The sequence below is a fragment of the Monodelphis domestica genome, chromosome 3 (assembly GCF_027887165.1).
Source record: "Monodelphis domestica isolate mMonDom1 chromosome 3, mMonDom1.pri, whole genome shotgun sequence".
NCBI classification, from domain to species: Eukaryota; Metazoa; Chordata; class Mammalia; order Didelphimorphia; family Didelphidae; genus Monodelphis; species Monodelphis domestica.
In genome coordinates this window covers 399,105,206-399,130,233 of record NC_077229.1, presented here as the reverse complement: position 1 = coordinate 399,130,233, position 25,028 = coordinate 399,105,206, and the positions used below count along the sequence as shown (strand labels likewise).

General features: G+C 35.7%; 1 protein-coding gene across 15 annotated transcripts in view; it reads right to left on the bottom strand.

The window, feature by feature from the left end:
* The window catches only part of BRD9 (bromodomain containing 9), a 52,659-nt gene that overhangs the window by 1,380 nt on the left and 26,251 nt on the right, over positions 1–25,028 (bottom strand). For 6 of the 15 annotated variants that reach the window (XM_007486786.3, XM_007486780.3, XM_007486782.3 and 3 more), the window contains 6 exons: positions 23,652–23,784; positions 22,631–22,742; positions 19,023–19,061; positions 18,555–18,623; positions 13,652–13,757; positions 2,074–2,241 (listed from right to left, as the gene is read on the bottom strand). In XM_007486786.3, the coding sequence (XP_007486848.1) occupies positions 2,074–2,241; positions 13,652–13,757; positions 18,555–18,623; positions 19,023–19,061; positions 22,631–22,742; positions 23,652–23,784 (627 nt within the window). The remainder of the gene's footprint in view (positions 1–2,073; positions 2,242–13,651; positions 13,758–18,554; positions 18,624–19,022; positions 19,062–22,630; positions 22,743–23,651; positions 23,785–25,028) is intronic. The other 9 variants (XM_007486785.3, XM_001363258.4, XM_016431411.2 and 6 more) reach the window with 3 other exon arrangements.

Genomic DNA, 25,028 nt, shown 5'->3' with positions numbered 1-25,028 from the left:
TTCTTATTCCCATAGTCTGGAAATAGATGCTGCCACATTCTGACAGAAGGTGACACAAAAGACATTTGTAACTGTGACACTGAAGGAAATATAAGAATGTAGCAACACTGTGCATGGGATGCCACAGTGCAAGCTACAAAAGCTAGAAATCCCAAATCCTGAAGCTGTGAATAGGGAGGTCCTCCTGGATTTTGTTTTCTGTAGATATCCTTTCTTTTTTTTAACCCCTTATCTTCCATCTTAGAATTAATACTACACATTGGCACCAAGGCAGAAGAGCAAAAAGACTAAGTAAATTGGGGTTAAATGACTTGCTCAGGGTCACACAGCTATGAAGTATCTGAGGTCAGATTTGAACCCAGGTCTTCCTGACTGAATCCAGGCCTGGCATTCTATCCATTGTGCTACTTAGTTGCCCCATAGATTTCCTCTTAATGCAGATTCTAATTATAGGTAAAAACTAAAAATACCTCCTTCGGGTAGGCAACAAGAAAGGCAATATTTATATATTAGAAGCATTTAGGTATCAGACGTGTTTAGTTGAAATAGCCATTAATTCATCCAACAAATAATCATCAGACTACATAATACACAATGCACTATGCTAGGCACTTAGGGAGATAGCAAAAACATTCCAGAAGATAAAGCAAATTCTTTGACACCAAATTGTTACATAACCTCATTAGATTCTCTGACTACTAGATGGAAACAAAATAAAAATAATAATGACAACACCACCTGTGGATGTTTATATATATATAGTAATTTATGTACATATTTCATTGATTCTCATAAGACCTTTGTAAGCTAAGTATTAAAAATGTTATCAACCCTCATTTTATAGAAAAGGAAGTCAATTGGGTTACTAATGCATTGCTGGTGGAGTTGTGAATTGATCCAACCATTCTGGAGGGCAATTTGGAACTATGCCCAAAGGGTGATAAAAGACTGTCTGCCCTTTGATCCAGCCATAGCACTGCTGGGTCTGTACCCCAAGGAGATAATGAAAAATATTTGTACAAAAATATTTATAGCTGTGCTTTTTATGGTGGCAAAAAATTGGAAAACATGGGAGGGGGTGTCCCTCAATTGAGGAATGGCTGAACAAATTGTGGTATCTGATGTTAATAGAATAATATTGTGCTGTAAGGAATGATGAATTGCTTTATATCTTTAAGAACTACAAAGACTTCCATTAACTGCTGCAGAGTGAAATGAGCAGAACCAGTAGAACATTGTACACAGTAACTGAAACATTGGGGATGAGCAAATGTAACTGACTTTGCTACTAATAGCAATGTAATGATCCAGGACAATCCCAAGGGACTTATGAGAAAGAATGTTATCCACATCCAGAGGAAGAGCTGTGGGAGCAGAAACACAGAGGAAAAACTTACCACTTGTTTATATGGGTATAGGATTTGGGGTTTTGGTTTTAAAAGATTACTCTATTACAAAAATGAATAATATGGAAATGGGTTTAAGTGATAATACATGTATAACTTAGTAGAATTGCTCGTCACCTAGAGAAGAGGGGGACGGAAAGATATGAATCATGCAACCATGGAAAAATATTTCAAAATAAAATTTAAAAAAGAAAGAAAGAAAAGGAAGTCAAGACCTAGAGAAGTTTGATGTTCATTAACACTTAGGAATGGAAGGACTTGAATCCATATCTCATCTGATACCAAATCGATCACTCTTTCCAATAATTTCTCAATGTTTAAAAATGGTAATATTCAATTAATTATCACCCTATGAGTCTCTTAAATGTAGATTCCAAATGATAGGAGAAATACATATTGAGAGGCTTTGGAAGGCCACCTGACTGACCACTGTATAGCTCTCTAGTAAGTACCCTCCATAAAGTCTGTGATGTCCTAGTCAAATATTTTGTTGTCATTAAAACTTTAGCAATAGCTGTTGGGCTGGTCAACAAAAAGTCTCTGGCTCTAATTAAGAGGCATTATTGATAGGGTGTCTTAATTCCGTTCTAGCGGCAATAAAAGTACATGACTCCCCAAACTAAAATAAGACTCTCTAGGAGGCAAAACCTCTCTTAGACCAACTTACCCAGATGATGCTGATCCCTTTCTGAAGTGTTAGAAAGGGAGCTGAGATTGGAAGATGGCCTGGAACCCACTCGATCCGTCTGGGCTTCATGAAGATCTTGTAAGAGCTTAGTTGTTTCATCTAAGTTTAAGTGGTTATCGTCATGGTCAAGCTCCTTCTTCACTTTCCCTGAAAACCAAATACCACATTGTTATAGCTCTCGTGGACTATGACTCTATGAAGTTATGGGTAGTTCAAATGGCAGCATGACACAGAACCAGCTAACCATGATGGTGGAGCAAGGGTAGACATTGAATCAAAGGAAAATGTAAAACCTTTAGAAAGGAACAACTGCAAATAATTTTAAGTGTTTTGTGGTAGGGTGGAGGAGGGGAGGAAAAATATTCCCAAAATGCTTTAGTCAACCAAAATGCCTGAGAAAAAAAAAGTATAACTTTTTACTGAAAATGTAATCAAATTCTCTTAGAAGCAAAGAAAAATGTTAATTACACATTGGCAAAGTGTCTTGTGTTTTATGTATTATCATAATTAACTAAGCATTATTGCTGTCACTCAAAAAGAAGAGAAAAATCATTGCTATATCCTGAAAGATCAGTTGTTTTCAGTTTTGCCTCATCATATGGAAATTTGGTAAAAATTTGATATTTTATTTATTTTGTACCAACATCTTGCAGTACTTGACCTGTTTCAATTAAAGCTTTTCAAGTCTTCTGACTTTAGAGTACAAAAATACTTAGTCTGTTTTTATCTTCTTGAGTGATCTCCCCTTGCATGCTAAATTTCTAGCAGTAAAATTGCAAAGGGCTTTGAAAAAATCTAGTTAACTATGCCCTTTCAACTTTTGCCAATTGTAATTTTCTTTTGCGGAGAAGGAAATGGCTAGAGACACACCGAACGTTAAAGAAGTAGAAAAGAGCTGCCTCAATTTGAAGCCAACTCAACCCCTGTCTTCTGCAGGATTTCAGGAACTCTCCTGAGGAAACACCCACTTGCTACCGAAAAACACTTATGACACCCAAGACTTGGTCCTAGCCTTGCTGCAAAATCAAAAAGAAATCTGCTGCTTTCATCCTACCACTGGCAGAAATGTCTCCTAAGCATTGTACATTACCTCAGTATGGAGGCACAATCAACTTTGCCAATACTTTGTGTATCCCCTTGCTTGATAGGCATTTAAATAATTTTTAAAAAGGCTTCTTAATCAGTTTTACTAAGAATTACATGGCCTAGGTTACAATAATAAAAGAGAATATGGATCAACAAAGTTTCTAAAGATAGCATATTCATGGAGGATGGAGCCAAGATGGTGGAATAAAGGCAGGGACTCACTTCAGTGTTCCCAAATCCCCCTCCAAATGATGTTAAAGTAATGACAATGAAAGTAACTCTGGAGAAGCAGAACCTTCAAAAGGACTGGATGAAAAAAATTTCCAACCCCAAAGTTAAGAGACAGTCACAAAAAATTATTAAAATCAAAAAAGGACTTGAACAAATAAAATTATTATGGTGACAGGGAATATCAAAACATGAACTTAGAAGACAAAGTCAAAGCAACTTAAACTGCAAAACCTCAAAGAAAATTATGAATTGGTCTCAGGCCCCGAAAAGAATTCCTGGAAGAATTTTAAAAAGAATTTAATAAATTAGGTAGAGGAAAGATTGGGGAGAAAAATGAGAGTGATGTGAGAAAATCACACACACACAAAGAGTTAACAGCTTGGTAAAGGAGAAACAAAAAATGCTAAAGAAAATAAAATCTTAAAAAAAGTGTAACTGACCGTTCTGGAGTACTATATGGAATTATGCTAAAAGAGTTATAAAACTGTGTATGGCTTTTGACCCAGAAATACCACTATTAGGCTTATTTCCTAAAATGATCATGGAAAAAGGAAAAGAACCTTTATGTTCTAAAATATTTATAGCAGCTTTCTTTGTGATGGCAAAGAACTAGAAATTGAAGGGATGTCCATTAATTAAAGAATGGCTAAACAAGTTGTGGTATAGGATTGTGATGGAATATGCATCATAAGAAATGATGAGCAAGTTAATTGAGGAAAGACATGAAAAGAACTCTATGGAATTTATAAGAGTAATAAGTACAGAACCAAGAGAACATTATATATGGCATCAGAAATATTATTTGAAGAATGATTTGTGTATGTCCATCTCCAGAGAAAGAACTGATAGAAATACCTAAGGCATAACTTTACACACATACACACACATACATTTTGTTTTGTCAAATAATTCCTTTTCATGTAACAAACAAATTAATTAAAATAAAAACAAAAACAACAGAATTGGTTGAATGAGAAGGAAGTACAAAAGATCACTGAAGAAAATAATTCCATAAAAATTAAAATTGGGCAAGTGGAAGCTAATGACTCTATGAAAGACCAAGAAACAAAACAAAATTTAAAAAAAATGAAAAAGCTGAAGAAAATGTGAAATATCTCATTGGCAAAACAACTGACCTAGAAAATAAAAGATATGATTTAAGAATTATTGGACTATCTAAAAGGCATGATTTTTTAAAAAGCACCTAGAGATCATATTTCAAAAAAAAAAATTACTAAAAAAATTATTAAAGTGGATTAAAAACAGAAACAGGAAACTATAGGGGCAGCTAGGTGGCTCACCAGATAGAGAGCCAGGCATAGAGATGAGAGGTTCTGGGTTCAAATCTGAATTCAAACCCTTCTTGTGTGACCCTGGTCAAGTCACTTAACCCCACTTGCCTAGCCATTACCACTCTTCTGCCTTAAAAATCTAGGAAAGAGATTATAGTGATAGGTACATCACAAAGATCATAATACTATGACCAAGTTGGATTTATAAGGAATGCAAGGCTGGTTAAATGTTAGGAAAACTCAGGATAATTGACCATATCAATAACAAAACCAATAGAAATCAAATGTTCATCTCAAGCTTGTGATAAAATACTGAATAACCTGACAAAAATATAACACTTATTCCTACTAAAAATACTAGAAAACATAAGAATAAACGGAAGATTCCTTAAAATAGTAAGTAGTGTCTATCTAAAATCATAAACAAGCATTATCTGTGATGGGGATAAACTAGAAGCCTTCCAAAAAAGACCAGGAGAAGCAAGGATAACCATTATCACCACTACTATTCAGTATTGTTCTAGATATGTTAATCATAGCAATAAGAAGTAGGAAAAAGAAATTGAAGGAATTAGAACAGGCAATAAGGAAACAAAGCCATTAGTTTTTTTTTTTTTTGGTACATGATATGATGGTATTCTTAGAGAATTCTAGAGAATTAACTAAAAAACTATTTGAAACAATTAACTGTAGCAAAGTTCAGAATATAAAATAAGCCTATATAAATCATCAGTATCCCTATATATTACCAATGAAGTCTGGCAGAGAGAGATAGAAAGAATAGATTATATAAAATACTTGGGAGTCTACCTGACAAGACAAATCCAGGAACTATATAAACACAATTAAAAAGCACTTTTCTTAAATATTAATTGCTCATGAAAACAATGTAAAAAATAACAATTCTATCTAAACTAATATTTTTAGTGTCATACCAATCAAATTGTCAGTTATTTTACAGACCTAGGAAAAAAATCATTAACGATATTCGTCTAGAAGAACAAAAGATCAAGAATATCAAAGAAATCAGAGAAAGAACTGGAGTTAGATGATATCTTTCACATCAGTTTAATTGCAATATAGATCAACATTTCATATTATATATCAAATTCAAAATGGGTACATGATTTAGATATAAGGAAGGATACCATAAGCAAATTAGGGGAGAATGGAATAGTTTACTTGTCAGATCTATAGAAAAAGGGAAATTGTATGACTAAATAAAAAACAGTATTATGGGATATAAAATGTTTACTTAATTTTTAAGTTTTTATTTTTGGGGGTTATACATGTATTATCATTGAAAACATGTTTCCATATTATTCATTTTTAGACAAACCTCCAAACATACCCAAATAAACAAGTGATAAATCATGATTTCATCTGCATTTATAGTCCAACAGTGCTTTCTCTGGAGGTGGATAGCATTTTTTTTAATAAGTCCCTCAGAATTGTCCTGGATCATTGTATTGCTATTAGTTGCAAAGTCAATCCCATTTGATCATTCATTCCATAATATTATAGTTACTGTGAATAATGATCTCCTGGTTCTGCTCATTTCACATTGCATCAGCTCTTGGAGGTTCTTTATGAAATCATCCTCTTCATCATTCCTTATTATAGCACAATAAAATCACCATCACATACCACCATTTGTTCAGTCATTCCCCAATTGAGAGACATTCCTTTAGTTTCCATTTCTTTGACACCATAAAAAGTGCAGCTATGAATATTTTTGTATAAACAGGTGCTTTCCCATTTTTAAAAAATAATCTCTTTGGGATATAGACCTAGTAGTGGTATTACTGGATCAAAATGCCTTTTATGGCCCTTTGGGAATAATTCCAAATTGCCTTTCAGAATGGTTGGATCAGTTCACAACTCCATCAGCAATGCATTAATGTCCCAATTTTGCCACCTTTCCTCCACCTCAGAGTTGTTTTAATTTGCATTTCTCTAATCAAGAGGGATTTAGAATAAAATGTTACTTTTGATTAAAACCAATGTGTCCAAAATTATAAGGAATGCATGTGACAGAGGCTTGTGCCAACCTCTCACATGTAGGAAACTGGGGTGGGGTGGGGAGGGGGACTTTACAGAAGTTTCTCTGATAAAGGCCTCATTTCTCAAATATATAGAGAACTTTGTCAAATTTATACAAATACAAGAGTCATTCACCAATTGATAAATGGTCAAAGGATATGAACTGGTAGTTTTTAGAAGAAATCTAAGCTATCTATAGTCATATGAAGAAAATGGTCCAAATCACTATTGATCAGAGAAAGGCAAATAAAAGCAACTGTGAGGTGTGCAAACTCACACCCATCACTGTGTCAGGAGGCTAGAAATACAGGATAGAAAAGGAAAATGACAAATGCTGGAGGGGATAATGGAAAACTGGGGCAGTAAATGCACTATTAGTGGAAATGTGAACTCATCCAACTATGCCCAAAGGGCTATAAAATTGCATCTCCTTTGACCTAGCAATACTACTAGTCTTTATCCCAAAGAAATGGGGAAATAAAAAAGATCTAGGTATACAAAAATATTTATAGCAATTCTCTTTGTGGTGGCAAAGAATTGGAAATTAAGGGGATGGATGTCTATCCAATGGGGAATGGCTGAACAACTTATGGTATATGATTGTGATAGGATACTATTGTGCTATAAAAAGCAGGTTGCTTTCAGAAAAACCTGGGAAGACCTATATGAAATGAAGCGGAGTTAAGTGAGAAGAACAAGGAAAACACTGACTCACCAATATTGTATGATGATCAATTGTGAATTACTTCTGCTATTCTTAGTAATAGAATGATCTAATATAATTCTGAAGGGCTTATGATGAAAAATGCTCTCTACCTTCAGAAAAATAACTAATAAAATTCTACAGAATACAGATCAAAGCATACTTTTTTCTTTTTTTTTTTAAAATAAACCCTTACCTTCCATCTTGGAGTCAATTCTGTGTATTGGCTCCAAGGCAGAAGAGTGGTAAGGGCTAGGCAATGGGGGTCAAGTGACTTGCCCAGGGTCACACAGCTAGGAAGTGGCTGAGGCCAGATTTGAACCTAGGACCTCCCATCTCTAGGCCTGGCTCTCAATCCACTGAGCCCCCCAAAGCATACTTTTTAAAAACTACTTTTCTTTTTTATTTTTTGGTCTGGTTTTTTCTCGTTACTAATATGGCAATATGTTTTGCACAACTGCACTTATTTGTATCATATTGCTTATTTTCTCCTTAAGGGGAGAGGGTGGGGGAAAACGGAGCAAATTTGGAACTCAAAATTAAAAATAAATAAACCTGAATGTTAAATATTGTTTTTCTATGTAATTGGAAAAACACAAAATATATTTTAAAATATATTTGTTGCCAGCTAAACTAGATTCTTGTTCTTTGTTTAAAATAAGACATCTGCGTTGATTTTTAAATTAAGCACTCTTCTGCCCCCCACTCCCCCAACCTGGAAGGTTCCTAAGTCTATTGACTTTTTTCTCACTCCACTTCAATAACTCGAATTTTTTGCCTTTCATTAAGCCTAAACTTTCCACTCTATGAAAACCACTCACTGTTTCTGGTTCTTGAACCCACAAGGTTCAGGCAAATCAGACTTTTCTTCTACATTATGGCCTTCAAATAACTGAAGACATATCTTATGTCTTCTTTTCTCTAAGCTAAATATCTTCAGTTCCTTCATTATGGCATAATTTTAAGGCCCTTCAACATTCTGGTTATTTTCTTCTGAATCCCAGTACTGAAACTAATATTCTAGTTCAGGGGTCCCCAAACTATGGCCTGCGGGTCACATGCGGCCCCCTGAGGCCATGTATCCGGCCCCCACTGCACTTCTGGAATGGGCACCTCTTTCATGGATGGTCAGTGAGAGGAGTACTGTATGTGGTGGCACCCCAAAACATGGCGTCACTCACGTACAGTACTGCTTCCGGTGACATGATCCTTTGCGGGTCACCTTAGAATGAGGTGTTGCGCAAAGGATTATGTGGCTGCACAATGGAAGACAGTATGGTGAGTGGAGATCTGGGGGAGGAGATTCCACACTCTGTATACTGCTACCCGGTTAGAGTTAGTTTTTAATATCTAGTCCTCCAACGGTCTGAGGGACAGTGAACTGGCCCCTGTGTAAAAAGTTTGGGGCCTCCTGCTCTGGTTGAAGTCTGGCTTTCATTGCTGCTATTCAACTGGTGGTTTTGTAGAGTGGACAGAATACTATAGTTAAAAGCAGGAATTAGAAATCTACCTTTGACACTTAGTTATTTTACCCTAAACAAGACTTAAAAAAAAAAACCCAAACCAAAAAACCCTTTATCTTCTATCTTAGAATGAAAATGAAGTATTAGTTCAAAGGCAGAAGAGCAGCAAAGGCTAGGAAAGTGGGGTTAAGTGTCTTGGCCAGAGTCACTTAGGAAGGAAGGAAGTATCTTGAGGTCAAATTTGAATCTAGGACTTCATGTCTCTAAGCCTTCCTTTCTATCCACTAAGCCATCAACTGCTCCAAGGCAAGACTTTTTCAGCCTTCATTTCTTCATCTTTAAAATAGGAATAATAACATTTAGCTCATATGACTAGTATGAAGCTCAAATGAGATAATATGATTGTGATGGCAAATCTAAGGCACACATGCCAAAAAAGGGTATGCAGAGTCCTCTCTGTGGGAATGTGAGCTGTCTCCCACCAGAATTCGTTCCTAGAAAGGCAGAGAGGCTTAGGGTGAGCTGTTCCCCTCTCCGTCTCCACCATCCTGAGGACATTTTTCACTTTACCCGCCCCTCTGCCCAGCATACAGTGTTTAAAAGGTTAGTCAGCACTGTAATATGAAGTACTCTAAAGTGCTTATAAATGCAAACTATTATTATTATTATTATTGTGGTTACTACTACTATTACTACTACTATGACGACGATGTTCTTTTTTTAAACTCTTACCTTTTATCTTGGAATCAACACTATGTATTGGTTCCAAGGCAGAAGAATGATAAGGGCTAGGCAATGGGTGGTCAAGTGACTTGCTCAGGGTCACACAGCTAGGAAGTGTCTGAGGCCAAATTTGAACCCAGGACCTCCATTCTTTAGGCCTGACTCTCAATCCACTGAGCCACCCAGCTGCTCCCTATTATGCTCATTCAATTGTTACCAATACCTCCACTGCTATTTCTAAGAGTTTTTCAGTGTTTGTACTCTTTGACCTATCAGGAGCTTTTTTGATGGGATTGATCACTTTTTCTATGGATTCTTTCTCTTTCCCTGGCTTCCTGTCCAGCACCCTTTCTTAGTGCTCCTTCTGACTATTCTTTCTAAAGCCTCCTTTGCCTCATCATCCCTGCCTATTGATTGTAAGCATTTCCCAAGGATCCCTACATCTCAATTGTAGCACTGTCTTCTCTCTTGAACTCTAAGTTTTGCACGAATAACTGCTACTGGACAAACATTACCAGGACACCTTAAACATAGCTCAAATTCAACATAATCAAGCTACAACTCCTATTTCTGTAATAGGATTTACATCTATCAGGATCCCCATCCCTACTCTTATCCCACATAGTTTATAGGCTCAAATTTTTTTCCCTAACAGGAATAGAAGTTATCACTATGACTGGATGGACAGCTTTCTGGTGGCTCTGGGTTGTTGACTAGCTTCTTGATAGCTTAAGGGCCCGACTGGAAAGAATCTTGCTCTTCAGACCTATGAAATTTTAAGGCCCAGTAAGTTACTGTACCCTGTCCTTTTAAGTAGATTAATTTCTGAATAGAGTTGAGGGAACCATTTACCTAAGTTCAGAGCTATATCCTTATTCATAATCTTTTCTATGGTATGGCTAAGAAATCCTCCTTTTAACTATAGAATAATTAAGTGTCTTATTTCATTCCATATCAGATCTCAACTATTAGCCTGAGCAAGACCCAGTCTGATATATGGCACAGTTTATCGATGGCAATGACTTTCCCTGGGGTTCAAATATGTTGACAACATGGAGGGCCAATGGAGTCTTCAATGACTTTCAAATCTAATCACACCTTTTATATCTTGTCTTTCTCTCCATTAATACAGCCTCTACCTTTAGGCATTTATTTTTGCCTAGACTACTACAACAGTCTCCTAACTGGACTCCATGTCAATGGTGGCTCTCTTTTCCAATCCATTGGCAGACACAGCTGCCAAGTTGCTATTACAAAAACAGAAATGATCATATCACTTCCCTACTCAGAAATAGTTAGTGGTTTTTTATTGCTTCTAGGAAAAAACTCAAAATTTTCAACTTGGCAAAATTAAGAGCTGGTTCTCACTTACTTTTCTGTGCCTCAATTGATACATTCTGTCATGCACTTTCCATTCCAATAAACTGGGACTACGAGCTGTTACCTGCAAATGGCATTCCATTACCTGCCTCCATGGTTTTGCCTAAGCTGTGTCCTTCACATCTGGAATATATTACCTCTTCTACTTTGCTTCTTATCCCAATTTACTTTAAAGTAGAGTTGATTTTCATCTCTTAGACAGGTCTTTCTTGACCAGATCCCCACCCCATATTAGTGTTTTCACCTTTTTTGAAAGTACTCTATTTCACATTTATCTATCTCAGTCCATGGTGCAATGCTTTAATAGAATACAAGTTCCATGTGAAGATTTTATTTTTTTGTCTTATATTTCTGGTACTCTGTACATCATTGCTAGTACATTTTTAAAAAAATTTAATTGGGTTAGGGTAAGGGAGAGATAATTCTTTCTCCAATAGCTTCTTAATGGCTAAATCTGATGGTAGTTTCTCAGTCCTCATCCTTTTGAACTCCAGGGGGAGGTGTTGATCCTCCTTTTGGATATACACTCTCTTTTTTGGGTTTAAAAAACAACAAAACTCTCCAGGTTTTTCTCCTATTTGTATGCCAGATGAGATTCATCTCATATTCCTTTTTAATCTCCTTTGCTGGCTCCTAAATCACATCATGCCTACAATTATGAGTATTTCTGAGATTCTGTCCTGAGCCCTCTTGTCTTTACAGTATGTGACCTCATCAACTCCCATGGGTTTAAAATGCTAGCTCTAGTGTTTTCCCTCAAGTACAGTTTCACACCACCAATTGCCTATTGGACATTTCAAACCTACTGTCCTATAGACATTTCAACTCAACACATCCAAAACAGAACTAAATATTTCCCCCCACAAATTCATTCCACTTTCATGCTCCCGGTTTTGTAACTTTAGTATTATCCTCAACTTCTCATTCTCCCTCACCTCATATATCCAAATCAGTTACTACACCCTACTACTACCTCCACAACATTTCTTGCATGACAACTAGTTTTACTCAGTGACCATTATCTCTCACCTAGATGAAAACAGCAAACTTCAACAGCCTCTTAACCTAGTTTCTCAGTCTTTAAGTCTCTTCTTCAGTCTAAACTCCACACAGCTGTCCCAGTGATTTTCTCAAGTACAGATGTGACTATATCGTTCTCCAATACTTTCCTATTCCCTCTAAGATAAAATATAAACTGTTTTGTTTGTTCTTCAAGGCCCTTCACAACCTGGCTCCAACCTATACTTCTAGTATCATTTAAACTAATTCTTTCTGTACACTGTGGCCATGTCAAGATGGCATATCAACTGTTTCCTAAACATTGCACCCATGCCTTTGTACTGTTCTCTTACTACCTCCACCCCAAAGATTTCTTAACCTCCTTCAAGATTCATCTCCACCACTTTGTAAAAGGCTTTGCTGATCTCTCTATTGTTAGTGCCCTCTCTTTTTATCTTCCAATTGAATGACCTCAAATTTATTTGTATTTCCTTCTTTATATTTATTCTGTATAGACTGGTGAGCAAAGGCAAAAGACACACTATGGGTATAAGTCAGCTCTAGAATACTTTTAATGACGTGACATGTAAAAGAAATAATAGATATGATCACGACATAATATCTACACAGTGCTGGCATTTAAAGAGTACAATGGATAAGAGACTGCCCAACTACTGTACTGTGATCCATGACAATACTAAAGGAACAAAAGGGGACAGCTAGGTGGTTGAGTGGATAGAATGTCAAGCTCAAAGTCAAGGAAAAACAAAAAAAAAAAACAACAGGAGGAAGAACTTCATTTTGCTGGGTGGATTCTCTACAGAGGAGCTTAAGGTACTGAGGAACTATGATTTACAACAACGAAGGATCACAAAATCATCTATTTTTAGAGCTGAATGGGAATTTAGAAATTATGTCATTTATCCCCTCACTTTACAGATCCAGTAGCTGAGGCCCAGAAAAGAAAGTTCAACACTAGTACCCATACAGATGAATCTTAGATCTATGGAACCTACTTTTAGAGGTTTACTAACCTTTAAAAGCCTTTGAAGGAATGTAATAGTTTCTTCATATCCAACAGATTTTTTTCCCCCAATTCAGAAATTCAAAGATTATTTCTATGTTGATGATTCTCTGATATCTAATTCTATCCTTGAGCCCCATTGCTCCAATTGCCTATCAGATTATCTCAAACTGGATATTCCAAAGACTAGACATCTAAACTGAACATGCCCCAAACTGAACTCATGACTTTTTCCTGTAAGCTCTCCCCTCTTCCTAACTCCTATTATTATTGAGTGACACAATCTTCACAGTCACCTGGATGGTGACTTCACACACCACCTAGATGGCGTTAGATGGTGAGTAAATACTGCACTGGCAACTTATTATTGATGGAGGGAGAAGACCCATGGTCTTGCTGGTAGCCATGGACCTAGGGAATTCCTGGAATGAAGTATGAAGTAGCAACAAGTCCATATGTCACTGAAAATTGCCCTTACAATTCATAACTGACAATGATAAGGACTCTTCTTCCTAATATTTTTTGAAAAACAAAACAAAACTAACCCCTGGATAAACTCTTTTAGATAAGCAATATAGAAAATTCAAAAAGAGTTTAGCTATTGAAAACTTACCCAACGAACTGAGCATGGAAATATCAAGAGAGACATCAGAATATGACTTCATTGACATAAAGTCCAAAACAGAGCTGCTATTTTCTCCAACTGAATCACCAATCTGCTTGAAAACACAATGAGAAGGGAGACTCAAATGAAGAACCACAAGGCACAAACACAAGATGAAAAAATGCCCAGTATGATATCTATGGAAGAAAATGAGATGATGTTAGATGTTGTTCCAATGAACTTTACTGGATAAATGATTGCTGACATTCAGATACATGTCCTAGAAGGGGAGATGTCTTGGAATACCTTTTGGAAATTTTCTTAGTATCAACATTTATCTTTTCTTTTGCTTACCATAGTTCACTTCAAAGCAGCAACCAGAATTTGAAATTTCCTTATGAATATCTCCATGTTTTCATTGCCTAACAATTTTTAATAGGAAAACAAATATCTAAGATGTCATTTTGTTTATGCCAAACTCTATTATGTCTAAGCTAATAAGTTAAATGTGTTTATTTCTTATCTCTATCCTACCTAAGACTGAATATTAGCATAAAGCAATGCACAAGATAACTATGGAAATTTGAATGAGCCTATAGCCTATAAAAAATGGTCTTCCTGACTATTATTTCTCTTAATCTCCTCCACAGAGATACCAAAATAATCTTCCTAAAGAACAAACCTGTTTGTCACTTCCTTGATCAAAAATCTACCTCTAAGAAGAAAATACAAAATCTAAGTCTGACAGTTAAGAACCTTCCACAAACTTAGCTCAATCTACCCTTTCAGCTTTCTTTCAAATAACCTTACCTCATGTACTAACTTTTTCTCTCAAACTCAATATGACAACTCCAACACCCTATGCATTTATACAAGCCATGTCACTCATAAATGGAATGATTCCTCTCCTCCCCACCTTAAAATAACTCTTACCTTCAGTCTTAGGAACAATACTGTGGATTAGTACCAAGGCAAAGGAGTGGTAATGGCTAGGCAATGGGGGTTAAGTGATTTGCCCAGGGTCACACAGTTAAGAAGTGTCTGAATCCATATTTGAACCCAGGACCTCCTATCTCTAGGATTGGCTCTCCATCCACTGAGCCACCTAGTTACCTCTCTCCTCCCCCATGTCCTCCCTCTTTATCTCTGGCTCCTTGAAAATGATCTTAAAGGTTCAGCTCAGGTGCCATCTTTTCTGTAATATTTTTCCTAATCTTATTAGTGTTTTTCCTTCCTAAAATGATCCTATAATACAGTATTTAATTATCTGTAGATACATTATAGAATGTAAGCTCCTTGAGGCCATTTTCTTATTGGATTCTCAGACCTAAAATAAACCTTTTACATAGTAGGTCCTTAACACATACTTGTGTATTGAACCGAGTATGGAAGGACTCCAAAGGATTTAAAATATGCAATTTGATTTTACAAGAGCATCACCAACTACTTATAAAGACATTTTAAAATTTGATGTTCCATACCACAGGCATCTCAAATTAAAAGAACCCAAAATTCATTCCCTCACCCCATTCCCCAAAACCCAACTCTCATTTTAAGCCACCTACTACCCATGAAACTTACATTCTAATTTTATCTCCTCTATAACTGATGTATTATGTGAGGGAATGATGGTGGCACTTAAAGAGATTAAGTTGGGAAGGGTGGATGAACTAGAACAAATAAAAGTAAAAGACACCTGTGCTGTAGGGAACACCATTTTTAAAGATATGAAGTAATTTATTTTTGAGTTATCTTAAAGATATCATAAAATGGGAAAATTCCAAAAGAAACATTCTGGAAGAAATGCTCTTACCAAAAAAGGCTGATCCAAGACATTAGGGGCTACTGATTCATATGCTTATTTATTATCTATAAAATCTTTAAGAGAATGTTAAAGGGTATCCGTTCTAAAAAGGTGAGAAAAGAAAAGCAGATATATCTTCATAGTCACAAAATGAGGAAAAGAGGATATAGTTTTCCTGAGATGGCTGATGAAGAGTGGTATGAGAAGGGTAGGAAGAAAACTAAAAGGATGTGTGTCTAAGCATATGAAGAAAAAGAAAATTCAATGAAACTAGGTTACAAAAGCAATTTTTTCAATAATCTGCTGAGTATAAGCATCATATGAAGTTTATAACTAGCATCAATAGAAGATGCCCTTTTAAGTGAAAGTGATATTATAATATCCTTATTACAAAATTATATTATAAAATTATAAAGATTATAATTATAAGATTATATAATAAGATTATAATAACCTTATTAATGGTTAAATTCTTTAACCCAAAGGTTCTTAATTTTTTTTTTCTGTTTTGGACTCCTTTATCAGTTGAATGAAGCCTATGAATCCCTTCTTGGATGTTTTTAAATGCAAAAAATAAAATACAAAGGAATATGAAGCAATTCTACTGAAATAGTTATCAAAATATATATATTTTTTAAAATTTTATTTTTTATATATAATATATAAAATTTTTAAAAATAGGTTTGAGGTTAAGAACCCCTGTCCTATGTTCCTATTTGTGGATAACATCATATTGATCACATTAAATCTTGGAACACAGTAAGCACTTAATTGATGAAATTTATGCTCACTCAAAAGATATCAATCTATTCATCCATATTTGATTAAAGAAACAAACTAGATGGAGGGCAATTATCGGTGAATTATAACAAGCCACTGGACAGGTATCTAGGGATTCCATCAGTATGTTTAAGTATACACCTCCCCAGAAGCTGTACAGGGCTTTTTATATGATCCCAAACCCATCTTTTTAAACCCTCCTATTTCCCTAGAGGGGGCTGGTAGCACAGTGGATATAGGAATGGCCTGGAGTCAGGGATACTGGAGTTCAAATATGGTCTTGGATACTTATTATGTTACTCTGGGCAAGTCACTTAATCTCTTGGCCTCAATTTCCTCAACTATAAAATGGGGATAATAATATTATAGCACCAACCTTCCAGGGATTGTTGGAGGATCAAATCAGAATATTTGTAAAAGGTACTTAGAAGTGCCTGGCACATAGTAGGCACTATATAAATGCTTATTCCCTTCCCCTTTCCCTCCTAGAGATGCTGGAGCTAGGAATCAAAGAACATGATGGCCTTAGGAGATTAAAGACTAGAGGTGCCCTAGGAGCAATGGAAAGATTCAAGGTAGGACTAAGTGGGCTATAAAATATCACCAATGATTTTTGTATAAGTATTATAGCAGATTTGACATCAGCAATTTATATTACTGGGGGAAAAAAAAGGAGAGTAGATCATATAATGAGGGTAAGAAATAGAAGACAGGTAGCTTGATAGCTTCACAGGGATCTGTGAGATACTAGCCTCTCCTTACATATGACAGATCCTCTATGGGAGATTTACCAAAAGATTTTTAGCAAGATAGGAACAAGAATTCTGCAGGATGAGGTGGTTTATAGTCTGCACAGTGATGAGATTCATGCTGGGTGAGAATCTATTAAAGTGACATATTCCTTAAAGATCTTGAAATTCCTTTGCAACGCAGCATGGTATGTTGGAAAGAACTAACAGCCTGGAAATCAAAAGAAATCTGGCATGAACTGATTCTAACATGCATTAGCTTTGTGACCATTGGCAAGCCACTCAACCCAAATCTCTTTCCTCATCTGTGAAATGGGGATAATACCAAGGTATAATCCTGGTCCTATACTGGTCCTGATAACTTATATAGCACCGTATGACATTTCACTTACACAGTCTGATGAGCAAGATCATTACCCATATTCCCCCTTGGACTTGTGGCCCCCTCTTCAAAATCACCTCCCCAACAAGCCACATTCCACCACCACCACTCCTTTTCCTTTTTTTAATACAAAGAAAAGAATGGGAATGACAGACCCAAGACAGAAAATGCCACCTCCCGCTGCACCTGCTAGAACTTTGGAACAAAGAACTATAGCAGCACCTGCTCTGCCTGACAGAACACTGAAACATCACATTCCTTGACCTGACATGTTCAAGATGAATGACTACTGAATGTACACTGTCTGTACCCTGCTAGGAACTTTACAATACCAAGAACCATCTGGCCCTACCCCATGAAACAACCAATGAAATCAATCCATGTTGCCTTGTCCCCTACCACCTTCTTTCCCCAAACCTATAAGATTCTATATTTGCCCCCACTCAGATGGGACTCTTTGCTAATCCTCTTGGCTTTGGGCCTCCTTGCTGCTCCAAATAAACCCTGATATACTGCCCTACTCTGGCCTCATTAGTCTCTTGTGTCAGACTGAAACTAAATACCTATTTATTTATTTTTTTACTGTAAATGAATCTTGTGAAATGCTAATTCTGGAAAATTTGTAATAGAACACTCCAATATCCAATCATAAATTCTCAAATGAACTGATTATGAAGTTTCCAAGTTAAGACTACAAGAAAAGAAAACATTTATAGTAAAAAAGATAGTGTTAAGTTCAGAACATGCTATTTCTCAAGCATTCTGGACAAACAAATCTTTGCTTTATTACTAGGAGGAGGGAGAAAAATAATGGATTTTTCCTAAGGAAATGCAAACGGGGTCAGAGGTGCCTGCATTTAATTTAAAACCCAAATAAGAAAAATTTAAAACCCAAATATAACCTGAGAATAAAACCTCATTTAAATATATATATATATGCATATATGTATATCAAAAGGGGAAGAGGAGGGAGAGAAAGGAATCAAGGCATTGGGGAAGTAACTAAAAAAAGCACTGAATGACACATGCATGAATGACCAAAGTGGTTTAAAAGCTATAGTGACTTAAGTGGCATTAGGGAATGAGGATGGTCATGAAGCAATGTTTTCTCTGTAGCAGATGGAGTACTGTAACCACTAGCCATTCTCCTGTTGACTTAAAAAAATCACAAGAACCATAGAACACATGTACTCTTACCATCATTGGTTTGGAGGAATCTGGACAGGTAGGGCGCAATTTGTGCTCTTCCTTTATAACAGGTAGGACCTATAGCATCAAAGCCGATACTAGCTGTTAGCATTCTAGTAAGTCCTCTTCCCCCATCTCATACTGATCACTGGACTCTTCTTGTTTTATTTTTCTCTAGCATGTCAGTAAGCATGAGGTTTCTGCTACAGGTAGTCTAGGCCTTTTGCTTTGAAAATGGAAATTTTGCATTTCAGAAGCTGGCATTTGCATTTTACACACCCCTACATTGTAGGTCATAGGGCAAAACATACTGACAGACCTAAGATCATCCAATTCAAATTGTCAAAATTTAATTAATTTCTAAGCAAAATAATACATATCAAGACATGTAAAAATAAATCTGATTTCTAAGTTAATGTTAACTATTCCAACAACAGCCTGATGGATGAGTTGTTCACTTGCTTCATTATACCATACCTTAATTTCATCTGGTGGCTTCATTGGGATGTTCCTCCTCTGGAATACAAAAAATGATGAGAAACTTGTTTAGAAATATAGTTATTCCATGAAAACTGCTCTGAACATTTTGCTCATGAACACAGTTTATTATTTTTTCTTAAAGCTAACCAAAAAGGGCAGCTGGGTAGCTCAGTGGATTGAGAGCCAGGCCTAGAGACTGGAGGTCCTAGGTTCAAATCTGGTCTCAGATACTTCCCAGCTGTGTGATCCTGGGCAAGTCACTTAACCCCCATTGCCTAGCCCTTACCACTCTTCTGCCTTGGAACCAATACACGGTATTTATTCTAAGATGGAAGGTAAGGGGTTTTTTTAGTTTTAAAAAGTGCTAACTAAAAGCAAATGAATACTTCTTGAAGATTTTGTAAAACAAGACCCCATTCAATGATCAAGTATTATGATTCTTAATCCTGGTTTTGATTATGCAACCTTTTTATCATTACTAAGTAATTATCTATTAACATATTTTAATTTTTGTACTTTAAATTTCATAAAGTGCTTTGCAGACATTATCTTATTTGATCAGTAGATTTAAAGACGGAACATTATTTCCATTTTACAGATGTGAAAACTGAACTTAAGAGACTAACCATCTTTAACCATGCTCATATAAATTACTTTCAGAGATATGATGGAAACAGGTCTCCTGACTACAAATCCAGTGCTCTACTATATTGCAAAACTGCTATATTAAATCTCAAAATGAATTTCTTTCCATGATTTCTATATTAAGCTCAAAGTACAGAAAAATGGATGAAACCATTATGTCCCTGTCTTTGAGTTATTATGTATAATAGAATCCCCTAAATATTTCAGTCCATGATAAGGACGTATCCTTAATTCCTATATACACAGTATTGTATGTATTTATACACACACACACACATATATAATGGATGTATTCTGAGAAAAAGGAAGGAACTCAATGTTGTTTTTGTAACCAGAAGCATCTGAAGTGGTCAAAAGTAATTAGGATGGAGATGTGACACTGTGGCTCTCTGCCCAGGTTCTTAGGGAAGTCTTGTTCTCTAGATTAGGAATCCAAAAAAATCTTAAACCACTGGAGAACCAGGAATATTTGAAAGATGCCCAGAGAAAATGGCAATAGAAAAAGCATCCATCAATTTTATTACCACTACTACCTCTGTTTATGAAGAATGTGGAAATTTAAGCACTAATATGAAAGATAGGTCCTGAAAAGAGGCTATCAAGAATTCTGCCAACAAAAGATTTACAAATGTCATTAATTTTCTTTAAAAGATACTGTGAATTTCCTGATACTTTCTTGATAATACTGCTACCAAATGAATGCATTTAAAAGTTCTGATTTTGTTGTTAATATGCCCAGTGAGATACTATTTTCTATCCAAGGATTAGCATAATTATGTGCAGACAAGGTTCATCCAACAGATGGCTGACCAATGGATAAAGAATTTTTGGTTATAATAACACCTGAATCAGAAATACATGACAGCATTTAGACTTGTGTACCTCCACTCTTTTGGCTTCCACAATGGTGAAAAATAAGAAGAAAATAGCGAGGTGCTATGAATCATTATAACTCAAGGGACTAAAAGGGGTCCAAATTTCTTATGCAACTTGGAAATCTATATATAGTCCATTAACAATGGAAGCTTTAACTTTCTCTTTTTACTCTTTTCTTATAATCTAGCTTCTCACCATATCATTACACCAAATGTTACTTTTTCCAAAATTACTAATGATCTGGGCTGCCAAATAAATGGCTTTTTCTTAATTCTCTTTCTCCTGACCCTTCTGCAGCCTTTGGCACTACTGATCACCCTCTCCTTGATTCTCTTTTCTCTCTAGGTTTTTGGGACAAATACTCTTTCCTGGTTCTCCTCCCACATATCTAACAGTCCTCTGTCTTGTTAGCTGGATCTTCTTCCAGATCATGTTTTCTAATCATAGGTGTTCTTCAGGGTTCTGTACTGGGCAGCTTTCTGTTCTCCTATTCGATATTACTCAGTGATCTGATCAACTTCCAAAGGTTTAATTACCATCTCTATGTTGTATTATTATTGAAAAGGAAATTGCCTTTATTAGTTTTATATCAGTAATTATAAAAAAAGAAATCACATATAATCCTTTAGAAGTAGTAACTGTAATTATTTTAGAAAAAGTTAAACCCACTTAGTAAACTGTGTCTAAGATATCAATTATTAGTATGTAATTTAACCATAGTAATAGAAAAAATAGACAGAGTGAGGTTTTAGAATATAATAGTCACCAATAAAATTAAGGACTTCTGTTATCAATTTAGGAATGTTAAGTGCATAGCTTGACTAAATCATGATTCTTGATAAAGATAACAGAAACAATCATTGGGTCAGTAATAGAAATTAGAATTGCATTAAAAGGAGATGGTATTTGTTTAAGTGAAGGATTTATATTCACTACAGATTCCTCAAGAGTTTATAGCCTTTATATTTAAGAGTTAAAGTTAAGTCTGATTATTTCAGTCAATTAATTATAGTATCAATTAGAGATGACTAAAAATTGTATCCTGATCAGATTAATTTCTATATGGTCTGTTATTGTTATTTTCAAACTGCATTGATGAATTGTGCTTGTGACATATTTTGAACCCTACATTCCAGAGACTGAGGCATTTAGGAGGTCCTGATTTTTATAAAATCTTCCTAATGTCCAAACAAGAATCTTAAGTGCTACTAAATCACCAGAAGGATAAGAACAATTGGGCTCCCTACCTTAAACCTTTACTTGGAATTTATTAACTTTTTTTTTTAGCAAATATTTCCTAAACTTTAGTCATATAAATAGACTGTTGTAATTCTAAATGAGGTCTGCCATAGGTTGGCAGGTGAGATCTCAAGCTAGATTTTCAACTCGTGATGATGGCCCAGACATGCCTTTACTTCTTACATGATTAAAATTCCCTGAAAACCATTTTAATTTTACAATTATTTATTAAGTAGCAAAAAGTGGGCCAGAGAAAGAGAAGCATGATCCATGTGTGCTTAGCTATTTCTTTTAGCTGCCTCCTCTGATGGTAAACTGAGCCAGCTTAAAGCACTTGCCTTAAAAAATCTGTGGTTTCAAGAAAAAAGTGACTTTCTTTCCCCTCAGTCAATTTATGATCTTCATCATCTTTCTTTCCTGAGCTTCTCTGACTAGAAGATTCAGACCTCAATCAGGACAATAGGATGGTCTTCCATATACCACAAGGTATAACCACTGGGCTTTTAGAATGGGCTACACAGTGCATGTGACATTTCCCAGCAGGGCATTTATTACCTATGAGACTTACAGATATACAAAAAGAACTGGGTTCAAATTTGACCTCAGACAATTCTTAGCGGTGTAACCCCAGACAAATCACTTAATCCCAATTGTCTAGCACTCACTGCTTTTCTGCCCTGGAACCAATACTGGAAGGAAGGTAAAGGTTTAAAAAAACAAATAAACAGACAAAAAAACCACAGTTCTACACTTGAAAAAATACCAATTCTAAAAAAGAGAGAAGTCAGTATTTGGGGTCAGAGAATAAGCACACAGATATGTCCATAAGAAAAACTGGGACTTACCTGCTTCAGTTGGTAAATGATTTTGGAATGATCACCCCCTGTAATTTGATCTAATAGGTCATCGACTATTTTCTTACTGTAACTCCCAGAGTCTTTCACAAATTCCTGTAAGCTACAAAGAACAAAGGTTAAGAGTGTTTGGGTAGCTGTATAACCTTTTGCTTTTAAGCCTCTTTCTATTTATATTTCTTTACTTGGGTATAAATTAGTGTTTAAGATATATGTTTCATAGGGTAATGATTTTTTTTTTTTACTGTGCTTTCAAATATACTCTGAAAGATAGAGGAGAAAGAGGTTTCTGCTTCTTCTACTTAATAGCTAATTGCCCTGTTCTGAGGTCCATTTTCACATCAGTAACTACTAATTGGATGTTTTAAACTGGATGTCTCTTACAGCACCTCCAAACTCAGCATATTCAAAACAGAATTTATCTTTCTCCTCTCAAAACTCTTTCACCCTTTCAAAACTTTCTTATCTCTACTGAAGGATGTCTATCCATTCACTCATGGTTACAGTTTTGGTTACTTTCACATCCTCACTCTCACTCAATCCACCTAGCCAAACCAAGGCCAAAGCTTGTCATTTCTTACCTCTATGTCTTTGTATACCACCTCTTCTCTCAACTCACATACCATTACCTTGGTTCAAGTCCTCAGCAGCATCTTTTTCCTGGACTACTGTATTATACTCCAAATTAGTTTGCTTGTCTCTCAAGTGTCAGTTTTTCGATCCATACTTAACATAGTCAGGACAATGCTTAGATACGGAGTTTTGTTCTGACAATGCAGAGTAAGATTTGATTGTGTTATCCCATCCCTCTCTCTTTATGCCCTTGCCCCATGATAAAATATAAATTCTTTTGTGTAACAGAACAGCAAATCATAGAAATTACTGCCAGCTAACCACAGCTATGTTCTATTCAACAAGCCAATGGCCAACAAACTGCTCCTTCATTATAGAAAGGTAAATCAGCTCATTCTCCAGCTATTTAGTCACTGTGGAGTACCAAGCAAATACTCACCTTAAGGCACACTGTATACCAGTTTCATCTCCATAGGCTGAATATAACAATTCCATTTCATCTGGTTTCAGGTCACTGAATACGGAATTATTTTGCATTGAAAGTGCAGTACCTGAACTTGTAAGAAACGTGACTAAAAGGGGATCAGAAAAAACAAAATATGCAATATTAGTTTTAAACTGAAATTCCACATAAAAAAGGTAACTTCTTTTTCTTTCTTTTTTTTAATTAATAAAATATTTTTACATAATTTCTTGCCCATTTCTATTTCCTGGGTTTAAAGTTACATTAAAATTGGTAAGTGTGAACCTTAAAGTAATGAGATAGAATGGCCTTAAAATGGAGAATTTTATTACTTTATGGTCATACTTATACAGCAGGGCAGAAAAAGAAGAGATATAAATAGGGAGTTTCTGTCCTTCTCACCGGAGAACATAATATTCTTCCCTGACCAGCTGTAGAGATTTTGACCCTTGCAGTTACCCCCAGATTGGCCTATATATTGTAAATGCTTACTACAAATAACTCCTAGAATTTTTTCTGCAAAACATATTTACAAAGTACCAAAATTTAAGGTCATTTGGACTAATTAGCATGTAGTTCCAGGATAATACCAGAGTTCTAACAAAGTAGGTATATTGTTAGATAATCAGCTATCATAATAATCCTAAATGAATTATTTTGTTAATTTCGAATGTGTTGATTTCTTCAACAATGTATCCTAGGTAAATCAGCTCACACAGGAAGGAGGAGGTCACCCAGAGGTGACAGAACTTGTATACTGGAAGCCACAGCTCCAGAAGGTATAGGGAAACTGTAGCTCCAGATGGAGTAGTGAAAAGTCCTACACCGGAAATACTGGGGACTCCTATAAGGGGGAGGACAAAGATAAATAGGAAACTATAAAAGTATATGTGTTTTGCAAAAGGAGGTCTTAGGAGGAAACCTGTGGACCTCTGGCTCAGTGATTTCTGTCACAATCAAGCCAGATCCTTAACCAGAAGGGTCTCCCAACAAGTTATTTTTATTCTGGCTCATCTACCCTCTGACTTAGGTTAAGTCACTTTGTTAACGTGAGCTTAAGTTTCACCTGTAAAATGGAGATAATACCACCTATACAATTGATCTCAGTTGTGAGAGCTGAATGAGATTATAGCTTTGAAAACTTTAAGGCATCATATAAAACAATGGATATGACCTTTGAAGGTTCTGTCTGATTCTAGATCACATAAGGACAAAATTAGCTTAAATAAAGAAATTACACTTGGTATGGTTTATGAGGACAGTTTCAAGAATGACAATAACTCAAATTTATATAACATTTACAAAGTGCTTTCCCTACAACCAGCTTGAAAGGTAGTGCAAATATATATATTT